We start from the raw sequence: 20,240 nt of genomic DNA, 5'->3' as shown, positions 1-20,240 counted from the left end.
GTGGGAGGGGGTGGGGAAGGGGAGCATGAGAAACTCAAAAGGCCAGCGATGGCCCAGAGCCATGAGGCAGTGGCTGCTGACTCTTCAGGGACTGCAGTGTCAATGGGGGGTTGACAGGCCTCTATCTTGGCTCAGGCCTTGATTGGAGATGCAAAAACGTCAGGTCCTGGGGGACTGGGAGAGTAAAAGGCAGGGTCTCCTGTGGATTCCTTTTGGCTGCCCAGGCCTCTTGGTTCCCGGTCAGGGAGGGCACTTTTCTGAGTCCTTGCTGCAGCCTGAGGAGGAGGTGGCCTCTTGTTAAGCAGAGAAGGAAGGAGGAAGAGGCTGGGTGTGGCAGGCAGAGCAGGCCAGGCAAACTGGAGACCAGGGGTTCCAGCCTGGCTCCACCCTGCCCCACCAGAAAACTCCCCGAGCCTCAGTTTCCCATGCACCAGAGGAGGGCGTGAGATCCGGTGCTATCTGACCCCTTCTCCCAATCCTGGTGCTTTATAACCTAACAGGCCGATGTGGGAGACTTCTGAGGGATCCCAGGGCGGGTAGAGCAGAATAGAGGCTGCTGGGGCCCAGGAGAGAGGCAGAGCTCGGCGTGAGGATGTGCTCCAAAGCCACTTAGATACATGACGCTTCTTTCCAGGGCCCCACAGCGCCGAGGCCATTCCAGGCAGAGCCCCTGTCCTGCCCTGCCCTCCCTAAGGGTGTGGGCTGGCAGCCTGGTACAGATGCCACCCCCAGCTTTTTCTGCAAGTGAGGAATGCCTGCCCTTTCGGGCCAGTAGGGATTCCTCACCCTCAGGGCAGGGCTGGGGAAAATGTGACTTCACTCCTTCCTGGACTTCCTTCCCACAGAATTGGGGTGGAAGTAGGCCCAGTCTCCTCAGGACACCCTCATTCTGAGAGTTCAGTCCGACTCTCAAATCTCTGCCCCGTCCCTGAATGTGGCACCTCAAGCCCTCACAGACCCCAGCCTGGCTGATGGCAACTTTTTCCCGTCCTGTCTCTGTGGCTCATCCTCTACGGCATCAAGCAGGGACCATTGCTGGAGAGTTGACGGTAAAACATCAGAAAACTATGCTTTCCATAAAGAAATGGGTACAATATTATCCCTGCACCCCTAGGACAGTAAACCTGGCCGGTGCTCAGGGCAGGCAGCGGCGGGGTGAGGAGGGGCTGGGGGCAGGGAGAGGAGAAGTGCATGGGAGGCAGTAGCCTAGAAAATTACTAAATTGTTCCAGCTCTGGTGAATCACTGGTGGCCCGCTAAATCCGCTTTTGATTTAAGAGAGATCGTGTGACACCTAAATGTTCAGGAATTATCTGTCAGACAGGGAGGAATTCACTGGCTTTGAGAGGTGGGTGCCTATCTCTTCTCTCGGGGGATTGAGACAGTCAGCAGATGCCACCAGGATAACCCCCTCCATGGCCAGCCCTCTGCTCAGCTCTGCGGCAGGGCACGGTGGGCAGGAACACAGAGGCCTAGGCCCTGCTTTGGGGACTGTGGGCCTGGGGTGAGCACGGCCTTGACCTTCACCGAGGGTTCTGTTGTGGAGGAGGGATCAGGAGGGGCTGCTGCAGCTGGGGAGGAGGGCAACGGCACCATGGCAGAAAGGAGAGTGTGGGTGCCAGCAACCAGGCACTGCCAGCCTGGGGCATGGAGCCAGAGCCTCTGTCTAGAGCAGGAAGGGGTGGTGAGGGCCTCAAAAGGATGGCCAGTGGAGAGCTCCGGGCAGAGGAACTTGAGAGACCCTGGGGCCATCCTGTCTCTTTTCTGGGTCTGTGTGCTCTGGGCCTGGGCCCCTCCTCTGCTCCCCCAGGCTTGGAGAGGGCTGGCCTTGCCTCATGCAAAGGACCACTGTAGACTGGTCCATGGCCAGTGGCCTCCTGTGGGTGCAGGCCTGTGTCTGCACCACCTCTCAGGGTGACCTGAGAGCCAGGGCCGGCAGGTCAGTCAGGAGTGGGATGGCAGCGGATGCCCTGTGCAGGATCTTTAAGCAGAGCCAGGAGCCACTGGTCAGTTGGGACGGATTTACTGGGAGGAGCATTTTCTGATTTTTCACCACCTCCTTTCTAGTACCCACGGGAACTGGGTCCTTTTTTCCCACCCTCCATCAGGGTTCTCTGCCCCAATTCAGGAAAGCCTGAATGATTCTGGAAAATTCATCCAAGCTGTGGGCGAGCTGATGGTGACTAGATGGTCCGGACCAGTCTGCTGTCTGAGTCCCCTCCTACCCCAAGCTCCATCTTCCTGGTGGCCCTCCTGGAGGGAATGAAGTCATTGTTTCCCCCAGCCAGGCCTGTGGGTGGGAAATCCCTGCTGGCCCCAGAGGGATGGTCCATCCCGCCTTGGCCCCTCTACCCTGCACTTAGCAGAAGCTTCTGGCCAGTGATAACCTCAGCCACACCCAAGGTCTGGACCCTCAGCCAACACCCGAGGCTCCGTCCACCTTCCTCCGGATGAAGCCCAAGGCTCTCCCACTGGGAGATGGGGCCCAGACAGTCCTGGGAACAGCCAGCTCTGGCTGGAACATGGGTATCCCAGGCATGTCAGGAATGAGGCACATCTGGAAAAGCCTTTGCCGAGACCATTGCTGTCAGCTAGGCCAGGCAGTGCCCAGCCTCAGTGTCCTTAAGCCCCGCCCAGGGCTCAGAAGTGGGGGTGGGGGCAGCCCCTTTATTTAGCTTGGCTCGGCCCGAGTCCATGGGAGGATGCAGGAGCCAGCAGAGGGCGAGGGGACAGCACCTGCCAAGTCAGGAAGTCCTGGAAGAGAGCTGGGCTGCACACAGCACCTGCCCTGGAGCCCAGTCTCCTAGGGCTCACTGGAATCACAGGGATGGCTCTGGCTGCCCTCAGCTCCTCTGGTGCCCACTCTTAGTCCGGTGCTTCCATTCCTGCCCCACCACCCCAATTATACATGGTTGTTGGAGGCTGTCCTCTCCTCCCTCCCTCCCCCCTACCCTATCCTGGCACCTCTCTGGGCCTGTAGCCCCCAGATTTTGTACTGGGCTTTCTGTCTGGTAACCAGGTCATCGGGGGCCCTTCCTGACAGGCGGGCAGAGAACTGCATTTGGGCTCTGGGATGGGTGCGTCCTGAGTTTTAGTGCCAGCTCTGCCTTTCCTTGGCAAGTCACTTACAATCTGAGCCTTCTGGGGTTGCAGGAAACAGGCCCCAGCTGGACACTGTGTCCTTTCTTCCTTCCTTCCTCCTCTGGTCGGCCTGGATTTGTGGCAGATCAGAGAGAAGGAGGCGGAGGGGTTGGAGACATCCCTGGGCCTGGGGCTGCAGCGGCAAGCCTTTCCCCTTTTTATCCACATGGCCAGGTGACGGCCACAGGGCCCCTCGGAGATGGTGGGCACATGAGCTGAGTATCGGCATTCCTGGCCGTGCCTGCATTCTGGTGGCGCCTCCTGCTGACAGCCATGCCTTCCTTCAAAAGAATGGAGCCGTAACGGTGGTATTAAAGGCAGAGGCCACACTCACAAGGGGGAGAGGGTGGGAGACACAGGGGGAGGTGGAGTGGCACCCTGAGGACCCTCATAGCCTCCTGAGATTGGTGGGCACCTACCTGCCTGGGCAAAAGTGCTTTGCCTGACCACTTCGCCCTGATCCCCCTGGCCTCCTGCCCCAGTGCAGAGCAGGGGCTTCTGCTGAGCGCGCGCGCACACACACACACTCCACAATACGTCGGTCATCAGCCAGCGTGTCCTCACCTAGCCTGCGGGCCCTCACACCAAGATGGAAACTGCCTGTGAACAGGAGCTGGTCTGTCTGGCTCGTGGCTGTCTCCCCTGTACCCAGAGCAATGTCTGGCACATGACACACACTAAACATTTATCCAACTATATGTTAGATAAATGAGTAAGTCCCAGATGAGTCTTACCCACATGGGCCCCCTAGCAAATCATGGGTCCTCAGCTGCACAGATGCTGACCCAGCCACGGACACCATCATGGACACACGGGACATGCCTGGGTCCACGCAGGCCTGTTTTCCTGTCTCTGCCACTCTGCACGGCCACACTGGCCTGAGTTCAGTGGCTCCTTGTGGCCTGGTGCCAGTTCTGCCTCTGCTTCTTTGCTCAAGTCTTCTTGGCTGAGTCCCAGCACCCGCCAGCCTCATAACAGCCCTGCACCAAGCAGAGCAGGGCAGGGACAGGTGAGGGGAGGAGGAGGGTGGTGTGTATGTCTCTCAGTAGACATGGTCTGCAGGAGACACCCAGGAGCCTGTGGCCTGAAGGGAAATGGCTGTGTTCCAGAGGACTCTGGTCTGAGGGGTGCCACCCCCTGCCCTCAGGAGCCAGGTCTGCAGGAGAAACAGTCTGCCCTCCAAAACTTCAAGGTGAGGGGATCCTAGCCCTGCAGAGAGAGCTCTGGTTGGACACCCCTGGAACTGACCAGAGAGCTCCTCATGTGGGTCAATGTCCCTGCCAGGGCATGGGGCCAAGGGCCAGGGGCCAGGGGTGTGAGGGAGCCTCCCAGAGCCTGGAATGCTGAGCCAGGGTTCCTCAGAGGAAAGGATGTAGAGGAGGGCCCAGGAAGTAGCCCAGCAGGGCCAGTTCCCTCTCCTGGACAGCTAAGAAAGTACTGATGACTTTTGGCCACCCGGGCTCTCTGAGCAGGCAGGGTCTGCTGGCCACCACCGTCCTGTATAGGCACTTAGGGGAATGCGTCATCCCCCCCTGCAGCCCCAGCAAACACACATCAGGCTGGTCCCTGGCAGTTCACCCCGAGAGCCAGGCCACAGCTGGGCAGAGGGGTGGCCAGTAACGGCTGGTGTCATTCTCTGCAGGATGGCCCCTGGACAAGAGGCATAAGACCCACTCATCCTTATCCTGCCCCAGGCACACTTAGAACTCAGAGAAGTCCTCTCACCAGGCCTATAAATGGGAAGATGCCAACACTCCCGAGTAGGACGGTGGTGGGGCAGGCAGGAGGTGGGAGGAGAGCCCAGATCATCCCAGGCCCTCCCTAGGGGATGCAGGGGGACCCTCCCTCCTGGGCCTGGCTCTTCCAGCACGTTCCATGCAGCAGGCAAGTGGGCCAGGCCCAGGGATTCCTGACAGCTTGCTGGCCCCAGAGTCCGGATTCTTTTTGTTTGTTGGCTGGCGCTGGGCCTCTGGATTGGAGATGCCCAGGGCGCAGGGGGCCCGCGGGGGTCCGCAGCAGGGCCTCGGCCCCTCCCTTTGCAGGGGCTCGTCTGGCCCCTACTGGTCTCTCCTTCTCCTCATTTATCTCTCCCTTTCTACTTCTTGGCTCTGGGTCCAGTCCTATCTCCCTGTTTCAGTTTGTCTTTTCCTAGCCCTCTGCGCTCTCTCTGTCTCTCTTGGCCCTGCTTGTCTCACTGTCTCTGGTTGGGGGTCTGTCTCTTTCGCTTCCACTTTTGCTCTATTTCCTGGCTACTGTCTTTCCTTTCTCCTTGTCTGTCTCTTCTCCTCCCCTCAGCCTGCATCTCTGTCTCTCCCTTTCTCTCCTGCTCCCTCCCTCCCTCCTCTCCATCACCTTCCAATGCCAGGTGGGGCTGCCGTTCCTTCCACCTTCCCAGTGACCCGCCAGTGTGACTGCCTTGAGAGGAAAGTCCTAAACTGTCCCATCTTCACCAACCTGCCCACAAATCATTGGTTCAAATTGCTCTGGAGCTCCCAGGGTAGCGGCTTTCTAACAGCTCTGCCTAGCTCAGGCCTGTCCCCAACCACAGCGTGGAGGGCAGCCACAGACAACCTATCTGCACCTTCTGATGCCTCCGTGCCCCATCCACAGAGGCCTGGCTCGGGGAGACTGGGGACTCTGGGACATCCCTAACATGGCATGCAGTGGCCGTGTGGGAGGCCCTGACTGCCCCTCTGGAGCCCTGGGCCCAGGGACTCCAGACCAGTGCCTCTCTGGATTGGGATGGGGATGTCAGGCCAGCAGGATCATGGTGCCTGCCTCCAGGGAGGGCAACGTCCACCCACTGAGTCCAGCCCGCCCACCCCGCCCACCCCGCCCACTCTGGAGCACCTGGCTGTGTCCTCAGGAACCCCCTGAGCTTTGCACACAGGGCGGAGACACCTGGATTTCTCTGGTCCCGTGAGTGGGGCCAGCTTGGAAGAATTTCCCAAAGCCTATTAGAGCGACGGCTGCCTCCTGCCTGCCTCCTTGGGCTGGGCAGGGCTGAGGGCGGAGGGAGAGAGAGAGGGAGGGGGAGAGGAGGAAGGAAAAAGTTGGCAGGCGGACAGCAGAGCCGTGTCTGCATCCATCCAGAGGAGGTCCGTGCAGTGTGGGGCGGGCCAGGAGTGAAGAGAGGCCTTCCTCCCTTTGTGCTCCCCCCGCCCCCCGGCCCTATAAATAGGCCCAGCCCAGGCTGTGGCTCAGCTCTCAGAGGGAGTTGAGCACCCGGCAGCGGTCTCAGGCCAAGCCCCCTGCCAGCATGGCCAGCGAGTTCAAGAAGAAGCTCTTCTGGAGGGCAGTGGTGGCCGAGTTCCTGGCCACGACCCTCTTTGTCTTCATCAGCATTGGCTCTGCCCTGGGCTTCAAATACCCAGTGGGGAACAACCAGACGGCGGTCCAGGACAATGTGAAGGTATCGCTGGCCTTCGGACTGAGCATCGCCACGCTGGCACAGAGCGTGGGTCACATCAGTGGCGCCCACCTCAACCCGGCTGTCACGCTGGGGCTGCTGCTCAGCTGCCAGATCAGCATCTTCCGTGCCCTCATGTACATCATCGCCCAGTGCGTGGGGGCCATCGTCGCCGCCGCCATCCTCTCGGGCATCACCTCCTCCCTGCCTGGGAACTCGCTCGGCCGCAATGATGTGAGTGGGGTGTCCCCGAGCTTGGGGGGTTCTAGAATGATGCTGAAAGGCACCAGTTCCATCCTCTGCCCATCGTGCAGATGCGGACACTGAGGAACGGAGAGGACAAGAGGTTGCTGGAGGTCACATAGAGAGCCGGGGGGGAGAGCTGGGGCTGGAACTCAGTTATGCATGCCTCCCAGAGCCTGTTTTCTGCCAGGCACTGTGGGAAGCTGAGATCAAGAGAATAATGGTCTTGCCAATGTCCCCTGCAGGGCATCTATTATGGGGAATAAGCTTGGCCAGCAGCTCCTCGCCCCTTGGCTGTAGCTTTTTGGCCCTTCTCAGTCCTGCCTGTGCCACCAACTCCCTCCTCCCCCAGCCCTGCACCCTGGGGAAACTTCGCCCGCTTTCCCCAGCCACCCTGAACCAGATGCCCAGCCTGTCTGCAGCTGGTTCTGCAGGTGTGTGAACAGGACTCCCTCAGGGAGCCCCCCATATTCACACAGGTTTCCAAACAAACCACCTCTAGGAATCCAGAGAAAGGCCGTCTTCCACTCTTCCGCCCCTGGGAATTAGACAAAGATAAGGCAGTGAAAACACTTTCTGGGGCTGTTTGAAGGCAGTTTTCCTGGATTACAGTATGGGCTGGGGGGCAAGTGCTGGGCTCCATGGTCTCCAGGCACTGAGAGGTGTGGCGTGTGTGTGTGTGTGGGTGGGTGTGCGCGCATGTGCGTGTGTGCATGTACGTGTGCGTGTGTGTGTGAAGGTGTGTATGTGTGCATGCGTCTGCCAGCATGAGTCTCTGTGCTTGTGTAAACTGTGTGCATGTTTGTGCTGCTGTGTTAGGGTGTGTGGGGGTGAGTTTGCAACCACACGTGCCCATGGCTCCCGGCTTGAATGGGGTCTGGACTGGGGTCACTAATGACAAGCAGATGCTGGTGACTGGGTGGCAGCTGTGGAAAAGAATGTCTCCTGGGCTGCTTAGCATGGCAAAGTGGCCGCTGGTGGCAGCCGCCTGCTGTCCCAGACCTGGCCTTTCCCAGCTCCTCAGACAAGTGCAAACTCAGGCCGGGCTTGGGCAACAGCAGGGGGAGATTTGGCCTGAGAGACTGAGGAAGGCTTGGAGGATGTCTGAGGGCCCAAGGGACAGGTGAGCAGGCTTGGGGGTGCCCTCACAGGGAGGGAGAGGTTAAGAAGCAGAGAGGAGGACTTGTCTGGAGAGATGAGACTGGCAGGGCTGTAGGCAGGGCAGGTGGGTGTGGGGACTGTGTGGGTCATCTCAGAGGGCGCCTCAGAGATGGCAGTAGTGATTACAGCAGCTGTCCTCTCGCTTCTCAGTCAAAGTTCAGATCCTGCAGCTGACAGCCTGGGGGAGGCTAGGTGAAGGTCTGGTGCAGAGGGCAGCTGGCTCAGCCCAGCCACGGGGGGCTTAGCGCTTTTGTGTCACGGTGACACCTCACCCAACCTCCTCTGCAGCCAACCTCTGCTTGGCCCAAGATTGAAGATTACCTCCATGGGCTGGAGTTTAGACTTTAGCCAGTTTAGACGTGGCTGCGGGGTATGTACGGGACAGAGTTCAGGCAGGCCATGTCAAGCTCTGCCCCCAGGCCTCAGTTTCCAGTGGGGGCAGAGCTTGTGGCCTCGGGGAGTTCCACTGGGTAGGGTCAAGCTCACACTGAAGCTTGGCTGGGTATGCTGGGCTGGGGAAGCGTCCCTGTAGGGGAGGGGATGTGATTCCTAGACTTTCTGACCCCATATCGTCCCTCCCATCTCACAGGGCAGAACCTCTGCACCTGCTGGCAGAGGCTTCACACTCTAGTATGTGCATCCGAGCCAGAGGCGGGAGGGCGGGCCCCTTCTGTGCCATCTGGATCAGAGGCCACACCCGACTCCTGTGCCCCATTCCCTCCCTGGCCTTCATTTTTTATAGTCACCCCAATACTTGGGCTGGGCATGTTGCAAATGGGAGAGAAAGAGGAGCAGCCTAGTGTGGGAGCCGGCCCTGGGCTGGGAGGCAGACACCTGGGTTCAAGACCTGTCTGCTGCTAACTTATTGAGCTTTATTGGAGCTGTGGACCCTGACCCTCGAGAGGGGACTTAAGTGTTGTGACCTCACAGCCACACCCAGACAGCCAGCTCACTTCATTGCTTTGAGCTTATCACCCATCCCACGAAGGCTGGCTAAGAGCAGCCCAGCAGGGGCAGTGCTGAACATAAGGGTGCTAAGCATGATGGTGGGGGCTCAGGCACTGCCCTGTCCCGACAGTGGAAGGGTAGGGATCAGAAGCTCAACTCTGGGCCTAGAAATAGAGAAGGTACCCCCCTAAAGGCTCCCGTCAGACACTGGCCCTGGAACTGGAGGGGTCTCAGGCGTGGCCTGGATGCCTCAAGAGGAGCAGGGAACGGTCTGGGCAGCAGGTGACACACTGTCCTTCATGACCTGGGGGAGGCTCCTGTAGCCTCTCTGGCCCTGAGCCCCACCCCGGCCAAAACCTGGGTGGGGCAAGTGGTTGGCATGGAGATTTCCAAGGAAAACAGAGAAAGAAGTGGCAGGAAGTGGTTGCAGTGAGTCAGGGGGTGTCCCTTCGGGACATGTTGGGGACAACTTTCTCCTGACTGAGTCAGGGCTCAGGATACGCCCTAGAGAGACCGTGGGCCTCCATCCAGCCTGCAAGGTCCCGGTTAGTACTAAGAGCCATATACCAATTTTAGCCAAGGGTGAGAGGCTCTGAGGCTGGGGTGGACACTCTTGCCTGTCCCTGTCCTAGCTCAGCCACTAATACCATGTGGCATTACACAACAGACCGGCCTGTGTGGCCCTAGTTCCTGTCTATGAGATAGTGACATAGCAGGGTGTGGCTGGGCTCTGAGAAGTAGGAGATGCTGGTGGACTCAGGATTCCTGGTATTTGCCGGCTTTTTTCATTCTTCTGCTGTCTGGTCTGCTCAGCCGGCCTACAAGCATGACTGGGGACTGCTGGGTGCTCACGTCTAAACTGGGTTAGGTTAGCCTGGCTGCCTCCCCAGAGAAGCCCACAGCCCTAGGTCAAGATAAGCCAGTGCCCAGCTGTCTGTGATACGGAGCAGGAGGCAGATGCGATAAGAGGTGTCAGGGCAGGCCCAGGAACTTTTGAACTTAAGGGGTGGGAGGGCCTGGAAGGCATCAGGGAGAAGGTTTCGTAGGAGCCTGAATGTGGAGACATTGCAGAGGGAAGGGACAGAGGGACTGTGTGAGCACAGGCTAGGAGGAGGTGGGGGCCATGGTGTGGGAGTTGTGGGGTATGGTCAGGCTGGAGGGGCATGGGAGGAGGGTGGTGAGTGCTCAGGATTTGGGCCAGGCGCTGCATCCAGGGGAAGGGGTCTGGGTCCCCAGAGCCTGTGATTTCAGCCCGCTGGGCTCAGGCAGAGGGCAAAGCTACCCTCTTTGGGGTCTTCTCCCAGTCCTGCTCATTCGGGGCCTGACTGCTCATGAAGTGTTTCTACCTGCAGCATCAGGGGCCTGACTGAAGCCCTAAGCTCTCCCCTTTATCCCATTTTTCTGGGCCTCAGTTTCCCCAGTCATAAAGTGAGAGGCCCCTTCATGCCACCAGTTCTCCCGGGGGTGCTGCCACCTCCTCCAGAGCTCAGGGGAGGGCTGGGGAAAGGAAGGCAGAGTTTCCATGTCCCTGCCCAACCCGGCCTGCCCAGGGAGGGGCTGGGGGCTGGGTGGTGATGCCACATCTGGGACATATAATTACTGTTTCCGCCAGCCCCAGATGAGGGGGAGGGCACAGAGATGGGGCGGGAGCTTTGTGGTGGAGACTTCCCTCATCACGGAAAATCCTGAGGCTGCTTCCCCTTTAAGGCCCTCAGAACAGCCCAGTCGGTCCCAGTGTTGCCCATCCCAATGCTTGGCCCTGACCGGGGCTTGCCCTGGGAACTCTGAAGGGGCCATGCTTTGAGAAGGGACATGGCCCCCTGGGATGCCTGTCTGAGGGGTTCACCCCCTGCTCATTACCCCCAAGGGGCCATTAGTTCACTGCAAGCCAATTTCAGATGGTGCCCCCACTTAGTCTAAGGCCCCCACCCAGGAGGGGCCATGGCCCTTACCTTCTGGAAGCGCCAAGTCTGGAGTCTCCTGAATGGCTGGGATCTGAGCCCTCACACCTGGAGGTGAAGGCAGGAAAATACTGTCCACGAGGCCCTGCAAGTAGCCAGGGTCCCCTCAGTCAGGGCTTCCCCCTGGGGACAAGAGGGGCTCCTTGCCCACATGGAATGGTACCCAGGGGGATCATGAGGGGCTGTCTTCACTCAGCCAGGAGCTACAGTTCAGTGGGGTGGGCATACTCTGAGGCTGAAATCTCCAACTTAAAAGACATCCAGAAAGGCTGGAAAATGACCCCGGCCCTTTCAGCAGCTCCTTTCAGTGCCTGCAATCTCGCTGTCAGGGCCCCTTGAGAGGCAGATTTCTACTCAGTGTAAAGAAGGTTGTTGTTGATATTGTTGTTGACATGAAGAAGGGGCTGCCTCTAAGTCAATAAGGTCCTTGCCATTAGGGGTGTGCAAGTAGATGCTATCTGGTGGGGAGGCTGCTTTGGGGGTGCTGGTCTATGCAGGGGTCCAGTGGGGTGGGTGACAGGTTCTGCAACATAGGCTTTGTGTCACGCTGAGACCAGCAGTTCTGATGGCCTGCGGGGGATCCGGTGCTCAGGTTTCTGATCTGGGGCTGGAGGGTGACCAACCCGAGGTCAGGCAGGAGGTATTTCTAGATACTGCCAGGGGCTAGAATCTGGGCCAAGGCCTCCATTTTACTGATGGGGAAACTGAAGCCCACGGAGGCACGGAGACAGAGGTGTGGCGCTGCCTCCTAGCCCTTGATTATTTCTGCTGCTCCGAAGTATACACACATGGCACAAACACAAACATGCACACACATGTGCTCTTGCGTGGGGGACGCACACACGGTACACAAAGCACATTCTCAAGACCGGATGGTCCCACTCAGGCTCTGGGACCCAAGGAGGGTTGGGCGGGGGTTCCTCAATGGAGCCTTTTCCTTTCCCTGCCCTGGAGTTAGGAAAAGAAGGAGGGAGGGAGGGAGGGAGGGAGGAAGGGAGGGAGGAAGCCATTGCTTTGTGTATTGTTTCTTGTCAGGAAGATGAAATGGTTTCTGGGAGCAAATAAAGGGCTTGTTGAGACCTGCTGCTTTCTCACACGGGGGGCTCATTTTGTTTTTCTCTTCTCTTCCCTCTTGAGCTGGTAGTGGCACCTGTGTGGGTATATGACACAGGGAAACAGTGAGGCACTCAGAAGTGCCATCAGACATACCAGTGCAAACACACAGCACGGCCTCCAGGACCTCATTTCCTGCAGAGACCCCTGCATGATAGCTGTTCCCAGAGAGGGCCGAGACACTTGGTCAGTACCTCATCAGTTGTCTAAATATCCAACATGGGATGAAAAAGAGTGTGCATTCTCTAATTCATGGGTACAGGGTTTTTCATATTTTTCTTAAATCAAGCTTGTTAATTATGGGGTTTGAACCCTCCCTGTTCGTGATATTGGTAGTTTTTGGCTGCTTCATGATTCTATACATTTCTAATAGAAGATTGTTAAAATTTTTCACTCTGGTGGTAGAGTGATCCAATCCTCCTTGTAATTCTGTCAATTTTTCCCACATTTATTTTTAGGCTATGTTGTTTAGTGCATACACGTGGGGGATTTTTGTAGTTCTTTTATAGATTTTTAAAATTTAATTATTATGTAATAAACCACTTACAATCTAATAAAAAAGAGAAAGAGTCAGCCCTGGACACATGTGGTCATCCACAGACACAGCAGACACTTATTTACAAAGACACACAGAGGCACACAAAACCAGGAATACCCCCATGTCCACGTGTGAACACCCATGGAGGAGTGACACTGTGGGGCCCACATGGGTCTCCTCACTGCCCAGTGCTGAGTCCTGGAGGCACTGGGGTGGGCAGGGCAGGCCTCGATGGTTCCTGTCCCTCGAGAACTAATGCTCAGAGCCACAGTCAGGCCTGGCTCTGGAGCCTGCTGTTCCCCAAGGCCAGGGCGCCAGAGTGCCCAGGCCAAGCCAGGGGCCCCGTGTCTTGGAAGCTACCCTGGTTGGCCTGTCTATGGGCAGCGGGGAAGGCTTAGAGCACATTGCCTGGAGAGATCATCCCTGGGCTGCCCTAGAGGCAGGACACACTGACAACCACAGAGCCACCTTCTGCTGGCTCCCAAGTCCAAGCTGGCAATAGCCAGGTCCCTTGGCTGGGCCTGGGAGTGACCAGCCCATTGACCTGTGAGTGTAGGGTGGCACAGACTATGGGGCAAGGATCCCGGCTTTGCTGCATCCTCCCTGGGCCTCAGCCTCTGCATCATCATCTCACTGAGCCATCACACAGGCTGCCCTCTGGGGCTCCCAGAGGCTAATGATTGGCCCATTGTTTCCCAGCTAGAAAGTGAGGAAGATAGCCCTGGGTCCGGAGAGCGTCTCTGGAGCCAGGCTGCCCCTAGTGAGGGTGGGGGTTCTAGAAAATTAGCATTCTCTGCCACTTCTATCACCACACAATGAGCCTCTCCTCAGATGTGTGGGCAGAGAAATGGCAGAGGTCCCCCACCCTGTCCTCACCGAGCTCCCAGGCCAGGAGGAGATGCACCCATATAGGCTGCAGGAAGATTGGTTTCCTATAAGATGCAGAGAATTCAGTGAGGGCATGGTGGGTGGGAGCAGAAGTTAATTCCAGCCAGGGATCTGGGAAGGCTTCTAGGAGCTGGTGGGGTCTGAACTGGGCCTTGAGCAGTGGTTTTACAAGGGCTCAGCACAAAATGGAGAGCTTGTATCTTCTGACACTTCAGAAGAAATGTGTGGATTATTCTTTAGGTAATACTTGCCTTCACAAAACCCAGGGCTGCAAAGGAGGGAAGAGAATTGTTCTGACTGTTACTTTTTTCTGCCTTAATAAGACCTGGGCCAGGCAAAACTACATGGGGATGTGCAAACACACACACACACACACACATATACACATATACACTTATATATACTATATATAAAATATATATTATATATGTGTATATATATACATATATATGTATAAAACAAGTGATTACAATGGGAATTGTCCCTGTGTAAGCAACTTTTCAAATTCAATGGGTTGTAAACAGTAACATACAATTTGAAGTATTTTACCTGCTCTTTCCTGGACATTGAGTTTCAACAGGCCTTTCAGTGCCCCTTCCAATTCTGAATTATCAAGTTTTTCCAGATGTAAATAATGCAAGTGTATTAGGCAGTTGAAGGAAGGTTGTCAGTAGATGTTGAAGCAAGCAGGGGAGGCTTCCTGGTGGTGGTGGTAGTGGGTATTGGAGAGGAAGGCTGTCAGCCCATGTGGTTCTCAGCAGTCAGGAAGGCACATTCCAGAATTCCCAGGGCAGGTGGCTGACCCCTCCCCTTCCCAAGGACTCAGAGTACAGGGCCTGGAACCATCACCCTCTGCTCTGTCCACTTTGCATGAAAAGCATGGTGTCTTTGGGTAGCAGCTGGGACTCTCACAGCTGGTTAAGAAACAGAGGAGGAGATGAGCTCCTTCTGGTCACATCTGTGAGGGGTGGGGCTGGGAGGATTCTCCAAGGCGGGAGCCACTTACAGCGATGACTCCATTAATCATCGGGGAAGGGCTGGTTTCAGGACTTCTGCCAGCTAGCAATTAGGCCACCCTCACAGAGCAGAAGATAGACGAATAGAAGGAGCCGTGAGCTTCCTGAGGGCTCAGATCCAGAGGGACAGGGGCCTCACAGGTGCAAGTGTGGGTGGGCATCAGGACTAGCCAGGCTGGCTTCACCAGCCTCAACCCCATTCGGCCTGTCCTAACTCTGGGCAGGCTTCTGCCAGCAGCTCCAGCTGCCGTCACTCCTTCTGCCTGTCCCCAAATCCTGCACCCACAATGAGAAGAACCAAAACAAGAGTCACAACCACTACCCCATCCCTCCTGCATCGGCAACTCTTTCCAAATGCCCTGAGACAGCCCCTTTGGCCTTTGAACGTCCCAGCTGCTCTGGAGAGCAGGCATGGACAATGAGATCCATTTTGTAGATGGGAAGACTGAAGACCAGAGGGGATAGGCCATGCTCACGGTGCCAGAAAGTAGAAGAGTCAGGACCTGAACACAGGGCTTCTGCCTCCTCGGCCCAACCTTGGGACAGAAAGGGAACTGCGCATTGCCCAGAGGGCTGGCGGACCTAAGGGATGTAGCCCTGGGGTCCGCCAGGAAAAGCCCAAAGTTGGGGCTGCAAGGCAGGGGAGGGGATGTGAGTCATTCCCTGTAACCCAGGGCTGCAGACAAAGGCGGGAAGAGGATTGTTCTTGTAGGATGGCCTCAGGGTGGGGCTGGGAAAACCTCCAAGGTGTGCCCCCCTACCTTGGATTTTGCAAAATTCCCTATGGCCTTAGAGACACTCCCATATCCTGAGGATGGGAGCTGGGTAGTGGGACTCCCAGCTGGGAAGTGTTTGGGTGCAACAGCCCTGCCTGGGAGAAGGCAGCCTAAGTGACCTCATCTGGGCATCTATGCAAGGGAGCCTTTGCTGATGTGGTCCAGCTCTCCTGTGTGAGTGCACTTAGCCCCTGGGATGGCCACAAAGCATAGTGGAAGGTGCTGGGGCTTCCTGGGGAGGGGTCCTCCTGGGGCAGCTGCATGGGGAGGGCTTTCATGACCTCATGGCAGCTCCCATTCCCTTCTCTTTCCATGAGTCATGTTTCTAAAAGTGGCCCAGGAGTAAGTGGCAGCCAGACAGTGGTGGCGGGGCCTCTCTGGCCAGGGAGAGGGAGGGTGAGGCTGGGGCCAGCAGTGGGGAGGAAGAAGAGAGAAGGAGAGACAGGGAGGGCAGGGCCAGAAGTAATGGCCTTGGACCAAGGAAAGATACAGGGGTGGAGAAGGAGAGAGAGAGGGTGGAGACAATAAGGGAGGCAAGCACAGAGGAGAAAGAGGGGTGGAGGGAGCCAGGACCTCTCTGAAGGCCTCCCCAGCCCCAGAATTTAGATGCAGTTGGGCATGGGGTAGAATGGTCTGGACTTTTGGGTATGAAGCCATGTCCCCTGCTGGGCCTTCCCACCTGTTTGCATCTCTTCTCCTAGGAGTGCTCCTGACCATCATCTTCATGCCTGGGGCTTGCCCCTTGCCTCTGGCCTTGGTACCCCAGAATACCCTGGCCTGGTTGCAGCTGGATGAGAAGGCCTCAGCTCACCCCAGGCCTCTCCAGCTTCTAGGCAGAGTGGAGCCTGGGTCTAGGCAGGTATTAGGGGCTGAGCTGGAGTTTCATCAACAGCAGTGGGTGGGTTCAAGGCCTGATTTCCACTACCTGCTGTGTGTGCTTGCCCGGGACCCTGTGATGGACTCTGAAGGCCCATCTGAGGGTCTGCCCTCCATGCCTGGGTCTGGGAGGCCTGGGGATCCTTGGGGTCCTGGGACACAGTCCCTGCCTACCCTCCTCACCAGTCCTCACCGCCTGTGTCCCCTGCAGCTGGCTGATGGCGTGAACTCAGGCCAGGGCCTGGGCATCGAGATCATCGGGACCCTCCAGCTGGTGCTGTGTGTGCTGGCCACTACTGACCGAAGGCGCCGCGACCTTGGTGGCTCAGCCCCCCTTGCCATTGGCCTCTCTGTAGCCCTTGGACACCTCCTGGCTGTGAGTCAGGGACCCTCCCAGATGGTGGGGGGGAAGGGAGGGCAGGGGCTGGTGGGGTGCCCTGCCATGGGCAGCCAGTGGAGCTCCCGGCAGGGCTCTTGCCATTGGGTGGAGGACGGCAGGTCAGTGCTGGGGACTGGGGGCAGGGTCCTGCCCTGGAGAGGAGCAGAGGGACCTCCTGCCCAGCTTGGGGTCAGCACTCCTCTCTTGCTGGGTCTCATTGTCCCCCACCCTGATTGTTCTCTCTCCCTCCACTCTCTCTCTCCTCTCACTCTCTCTTCACCTGTGACTCTCTGCCTTTGCCTCTCCCTGTCTCTTTCCCTCACAGATTGACTACACCGGCTGTGGGATTAACCCTGCTCGGTCCTTCGGCTCCGCGGTGATCACACACAACTTCAGCAACCACTGGGTAGGCGACCCACAGGCTGCCCATACCGTGCAGGGAGGTGGGGTGGGAGGCTTTGGTGTCCCATGGTAAGCCTGACCCCACCCTCACAGTGTCCCTTCCTGTCCTGGAGGCTCTAGGAGACAGCCAGGGGACAGGAAATCAGGAAACCGAGGCCTGCCATGTAGAGGCAGGGTGGGGTCACACTGTGAGCAGTTTCAGGCCCAGTCTCTGCCCTCCCAGCTCGGCCCTGCCCCATGCTGCCTGGCCTCCAGGTCATCCCAGCTGTGTGGTTGAAAGTGGGGCTCCAAATCCTGGCTCAGCCACTTTCAGGTTCAGCATGACCTTGCACCGTGTGCTTGAGCCTTGGTTTCCTGAGCTTCGGAGGGGCATATGGTGGTACCCACCTCTCAGGGTGGCCAGGAGGAGGAAAGGGCTCACTCCCTATCTGTAAACTGAGCGCAACACAGAGGAGGCGCTCAGTGGATTTTGTCTCTTATGGTTGTGGATGTGGATGTGCTAGGCCAGCTTTGCATTAGGCAATGGTCTCTGGGGCCCTTTCAAAGCTGGAAGCGTGGGGGCAGTGGCCTTCCTCAAGAAGGGGCTGCTACTGCCCATGCCTGAGCTGGGCCATGCAGAGGCAAGGAGGTGCCCTTACCACATACTCTGGCCTGGGCCAGTTTTGAGGGCACTGGAATCAGGATGTTAGGATTTGGTGCTCCTACCTGCCTCCATCGCAGGTGGGAGAAAACCTGTCCAACGGGGTGGTGGGCTGGGAGGTAACCCAGGGAACGATTTCCAGGGGCTTCTGAGTGGAGCCGTCTCAACGTACCTGCTCTGTTCCTAGATTTTCTGGGTGGGGCCATTCATCGGGGGAGCCCTGGCTGTGCTCATCTACGACTTCATCCTGGCCCCACGCAGCAGTGACTTCACAGACCGCGTGAAGGTGTGGACCAGCGGCCAGGTGGAGGAGTATGACCTGGATGCCGACGACATCAACTCCAGGGTGGAGATGAAGCCCAAATAGAAGGGGTCTGGCCTGGGCATCCACGTAGGGGGCAGGGGCAGGGACGGGCGGAGGGAGGGGAGGGGTGAAATCCATATTGTAGACACTCTGACAAGCTGGCCAAAGTCACTTCCCCAAGATCTGCCAGACCTGCATGGTCAAGCCTCATTTGGGGGTGTTTCTATCTCTTTCTTTCTCTTTCTGTTTCCTGGCCTCAGAGCTTCCTGGGGACCAAGATTTACCAATACATCCACTCCCTTGAAGTCGTGGAGGAGGTGAAAGAAAGGGACCCACCTGCTAGTCGCCCCCTCAGAGTGTGATGGGAGGTGTGCCACAAAGTCCCCCCTTGCCCCAAAGTTGCTCGCCGACTCACCTGCGCAGGTGCCTGGGATTCTACTGTAATTGCTTTGTGCCTTTGGGCATGGCCCTCCTTCTTCTCCTAACATGCACCTTGCTCCCAGTGGTGCTTGGAGGGGAGAGATCCCAGGAGGTGCAGTGGAGGGGCAAGCTTTGCTCCTTCAGCTCTGCTTGCTCGCAGGCCCCCGACCCGCTCGGACTTATGGCCTGACCTTGGAATTGTCCCTATCTCAGGGCCTCAGCGACCTCCTTCTGCAAAGTGGCAGGGATCGGCAGAGCTCAATGGGCCTGCAACCCCTAAGTGCAGACACAGTATGGGTCCAGAAGATGTGGTCTAGACCAGGGCTGCTCTTTCCACTTGCCCTGTGTTCTTTCCCCAGGGGCATGCCTGTTGCCACACGCCTCTGTGTACGTGTGTGCAGAGCAGACAGGCTACAAAGCAGAGATCGACAGACAGCCAGGTAGTTGGAACTTTCTGTTCCCCATGGAGAGGCTTCCCTAGACAAAATAAAGCCATTTAGAGGGTGAAGGAGGAATACCCATGTTACTTCTCTGAGTTTTAGTTGGTCTTTCCATCTATCACTGCATTATCTTGCTCATTCTTTCAGTTCTCTACTCCCTCTCATCAGTGTAGACACAGGTCACCATTATGCTGGCGTATGTTTATCAAAGAGCACTTGAGCTATCTGAAGCCCAAAGCCTGAGAACAGAAAGAGCCTGACGCAGGTCAGCCCATGGAGGCAGATGACCTTGCTGGGCCTGGGGGTTTTCCAAGCCCTCAGCTGGTCCTGAGCAGGATGGAGCAAGCTCTTCTCTTGTTCATGAGCTCCTGGTTGGAGGCATTTGAGCAGGTGAGTAACCTGCACAGGCTTGCCGTGTGACCCCTGGCCACAGCCTTCCCTCCGCATTGACCTGGAGGGGAGGGGTCAGCCTTGACGTGATGAGGTTGCTATAGTTGCAGCCCAAGGACAGTTCAGAGATCAGAATCAGCTTTGAAGGCTGAATTCTTCCACTCATCTATCTACATAAGTCCATTCATTTCCACCAGGGCCAGAGCAGCTCCACCACTGTGCACTTAGCCATGATGGCAACAGAAACCAAGAGACACAATTACACAGGTATTTAGAAGCAGAGGGACAACCAGGAGGCCCTTAGCTATCACCAGCGCATCACGACTGCACACTGTCTTCTCCATTCCCCAGCAGGAACTTCTAGCTCATTTAACAGATAAACTGAGGCCCACGGTTTCAGCTAGACAATGATTTGGCCAGGCCTAGTAACCAAGGCCCTGTCTCTGGCTACTCCCTGGACCACAAGGCTGATTCCTATCATTTCCAGCTTCTCAGTTTCTGCCTGGGCAATGGCCAGGGGCCAGGAGTGGGGAGGGTTTGATGGAGGGGAGGGGGGCACACCCACCCCCTGCTTGGTTCTAGGCTGCTGCACACCAGGGCCCTGCATCTGTCTGCTCTGCATATATGTCTCTTTGGAGTTGGAATTTCATTATATGTTAAGCAAATAAAGGAAAATGACTTGTAAGGTCCTTCGGGCTTCCTGTAGTTTTTCGTCTTTTGATGCCATGTCCCCACAAATGTTTCTGGATGACTCCACAAGGAAATCAGTCCACTGCTAGAGACCCAGTCTGAGGAGGAGCCACTGCCTCCTCTTCTGCCTTCAAGACCACCAATCTCAGGCGATGGATACAGCCACACCCCAAAACCCTATCTGAGGGATACAGGGTCCTGCCCCTAGCAGGAGACTTCCAGAGCCCAGTGGGATGACTTTGGAGACCTGGGGTCAGGGAAAAGGGGCAGGCTTCTGATCAGTTTAAATGGAGCGATGGGAGCCATTTCTGATTCCGGAGTATGGACGTGATGGGGAAAAGCAGGCCTGAAGTCTAACAGCCCCCTCATCCCCTCTACCCTCCACAGAGCAGGGCCCAGGGAACACTAGGGATTGTTCCACCTTCCTCCCTCCCTCCACTCACATTTGCAACCCATCTGACCGGGGCTGGGCATCTCAGGGGAGACAGACTCACTCATCAGAGCCC

The 20,240-nt window shown here is 57.2% G+C and overlaps 1 protein-coding gene across 2 annotated transcripts; it reads left to right on the top strand.

The window, feature by feature from the left end:
• Nucleotides 1-6,342: 6,342 nt before the first annotated feature.
• On the top strand, nt 6,343-19,733 carry AQP1 (aquaporin 1 (Colton blood group)). 2 transcript variants are annotated; one of them, XM_015447295.3, is made up of 4 exons: nt 6,343-6,783; nt 16,281-16,445; nt 16,774-16,854; nt 17,678-19,733. In XM_015447295.3, exons 1-4 carry the CDS (start codon nt 6,400-6,402, stop codon nt 17,855-17,857), a joined length of 810 nt encoding a protein of 269 aa, XP_015302781.2. In that variant the 5' UTR covers nt 6,343-6,399; the 3' UTR covers nt 17,858-19,733. The 2 variants fall into 2 exon arrangements, with proteins under 2 accessions (XP_015302781.2, XP_065398229.1); XM_065542157.2 differs by lacking the exon at nt 6,343-6,783 and having other exon boundaries at nt 15,607-16,445.
• The last annotated feature ends 507 nt before the right edge of the window (nt 19,734-20,240 follow it).

Source organism: Macaca fascicularis, chromosome 3 (assembly GCF_037993035.2).
Source record: "Macaca fascicularis isolate 582-1 chromosome 3, T2T-MFA8v1.1".
Lineage (NCBI taxonomy): Eukaryota > Metazoa > Chordata > Mammalia > Primates > Cercopithecidae > Macaca > Macaca fascicularis.
Note: the sequence above shows the minus strand (reverse complement) of the source record. Positions and strands in the feature narration are given on the sequence as shown.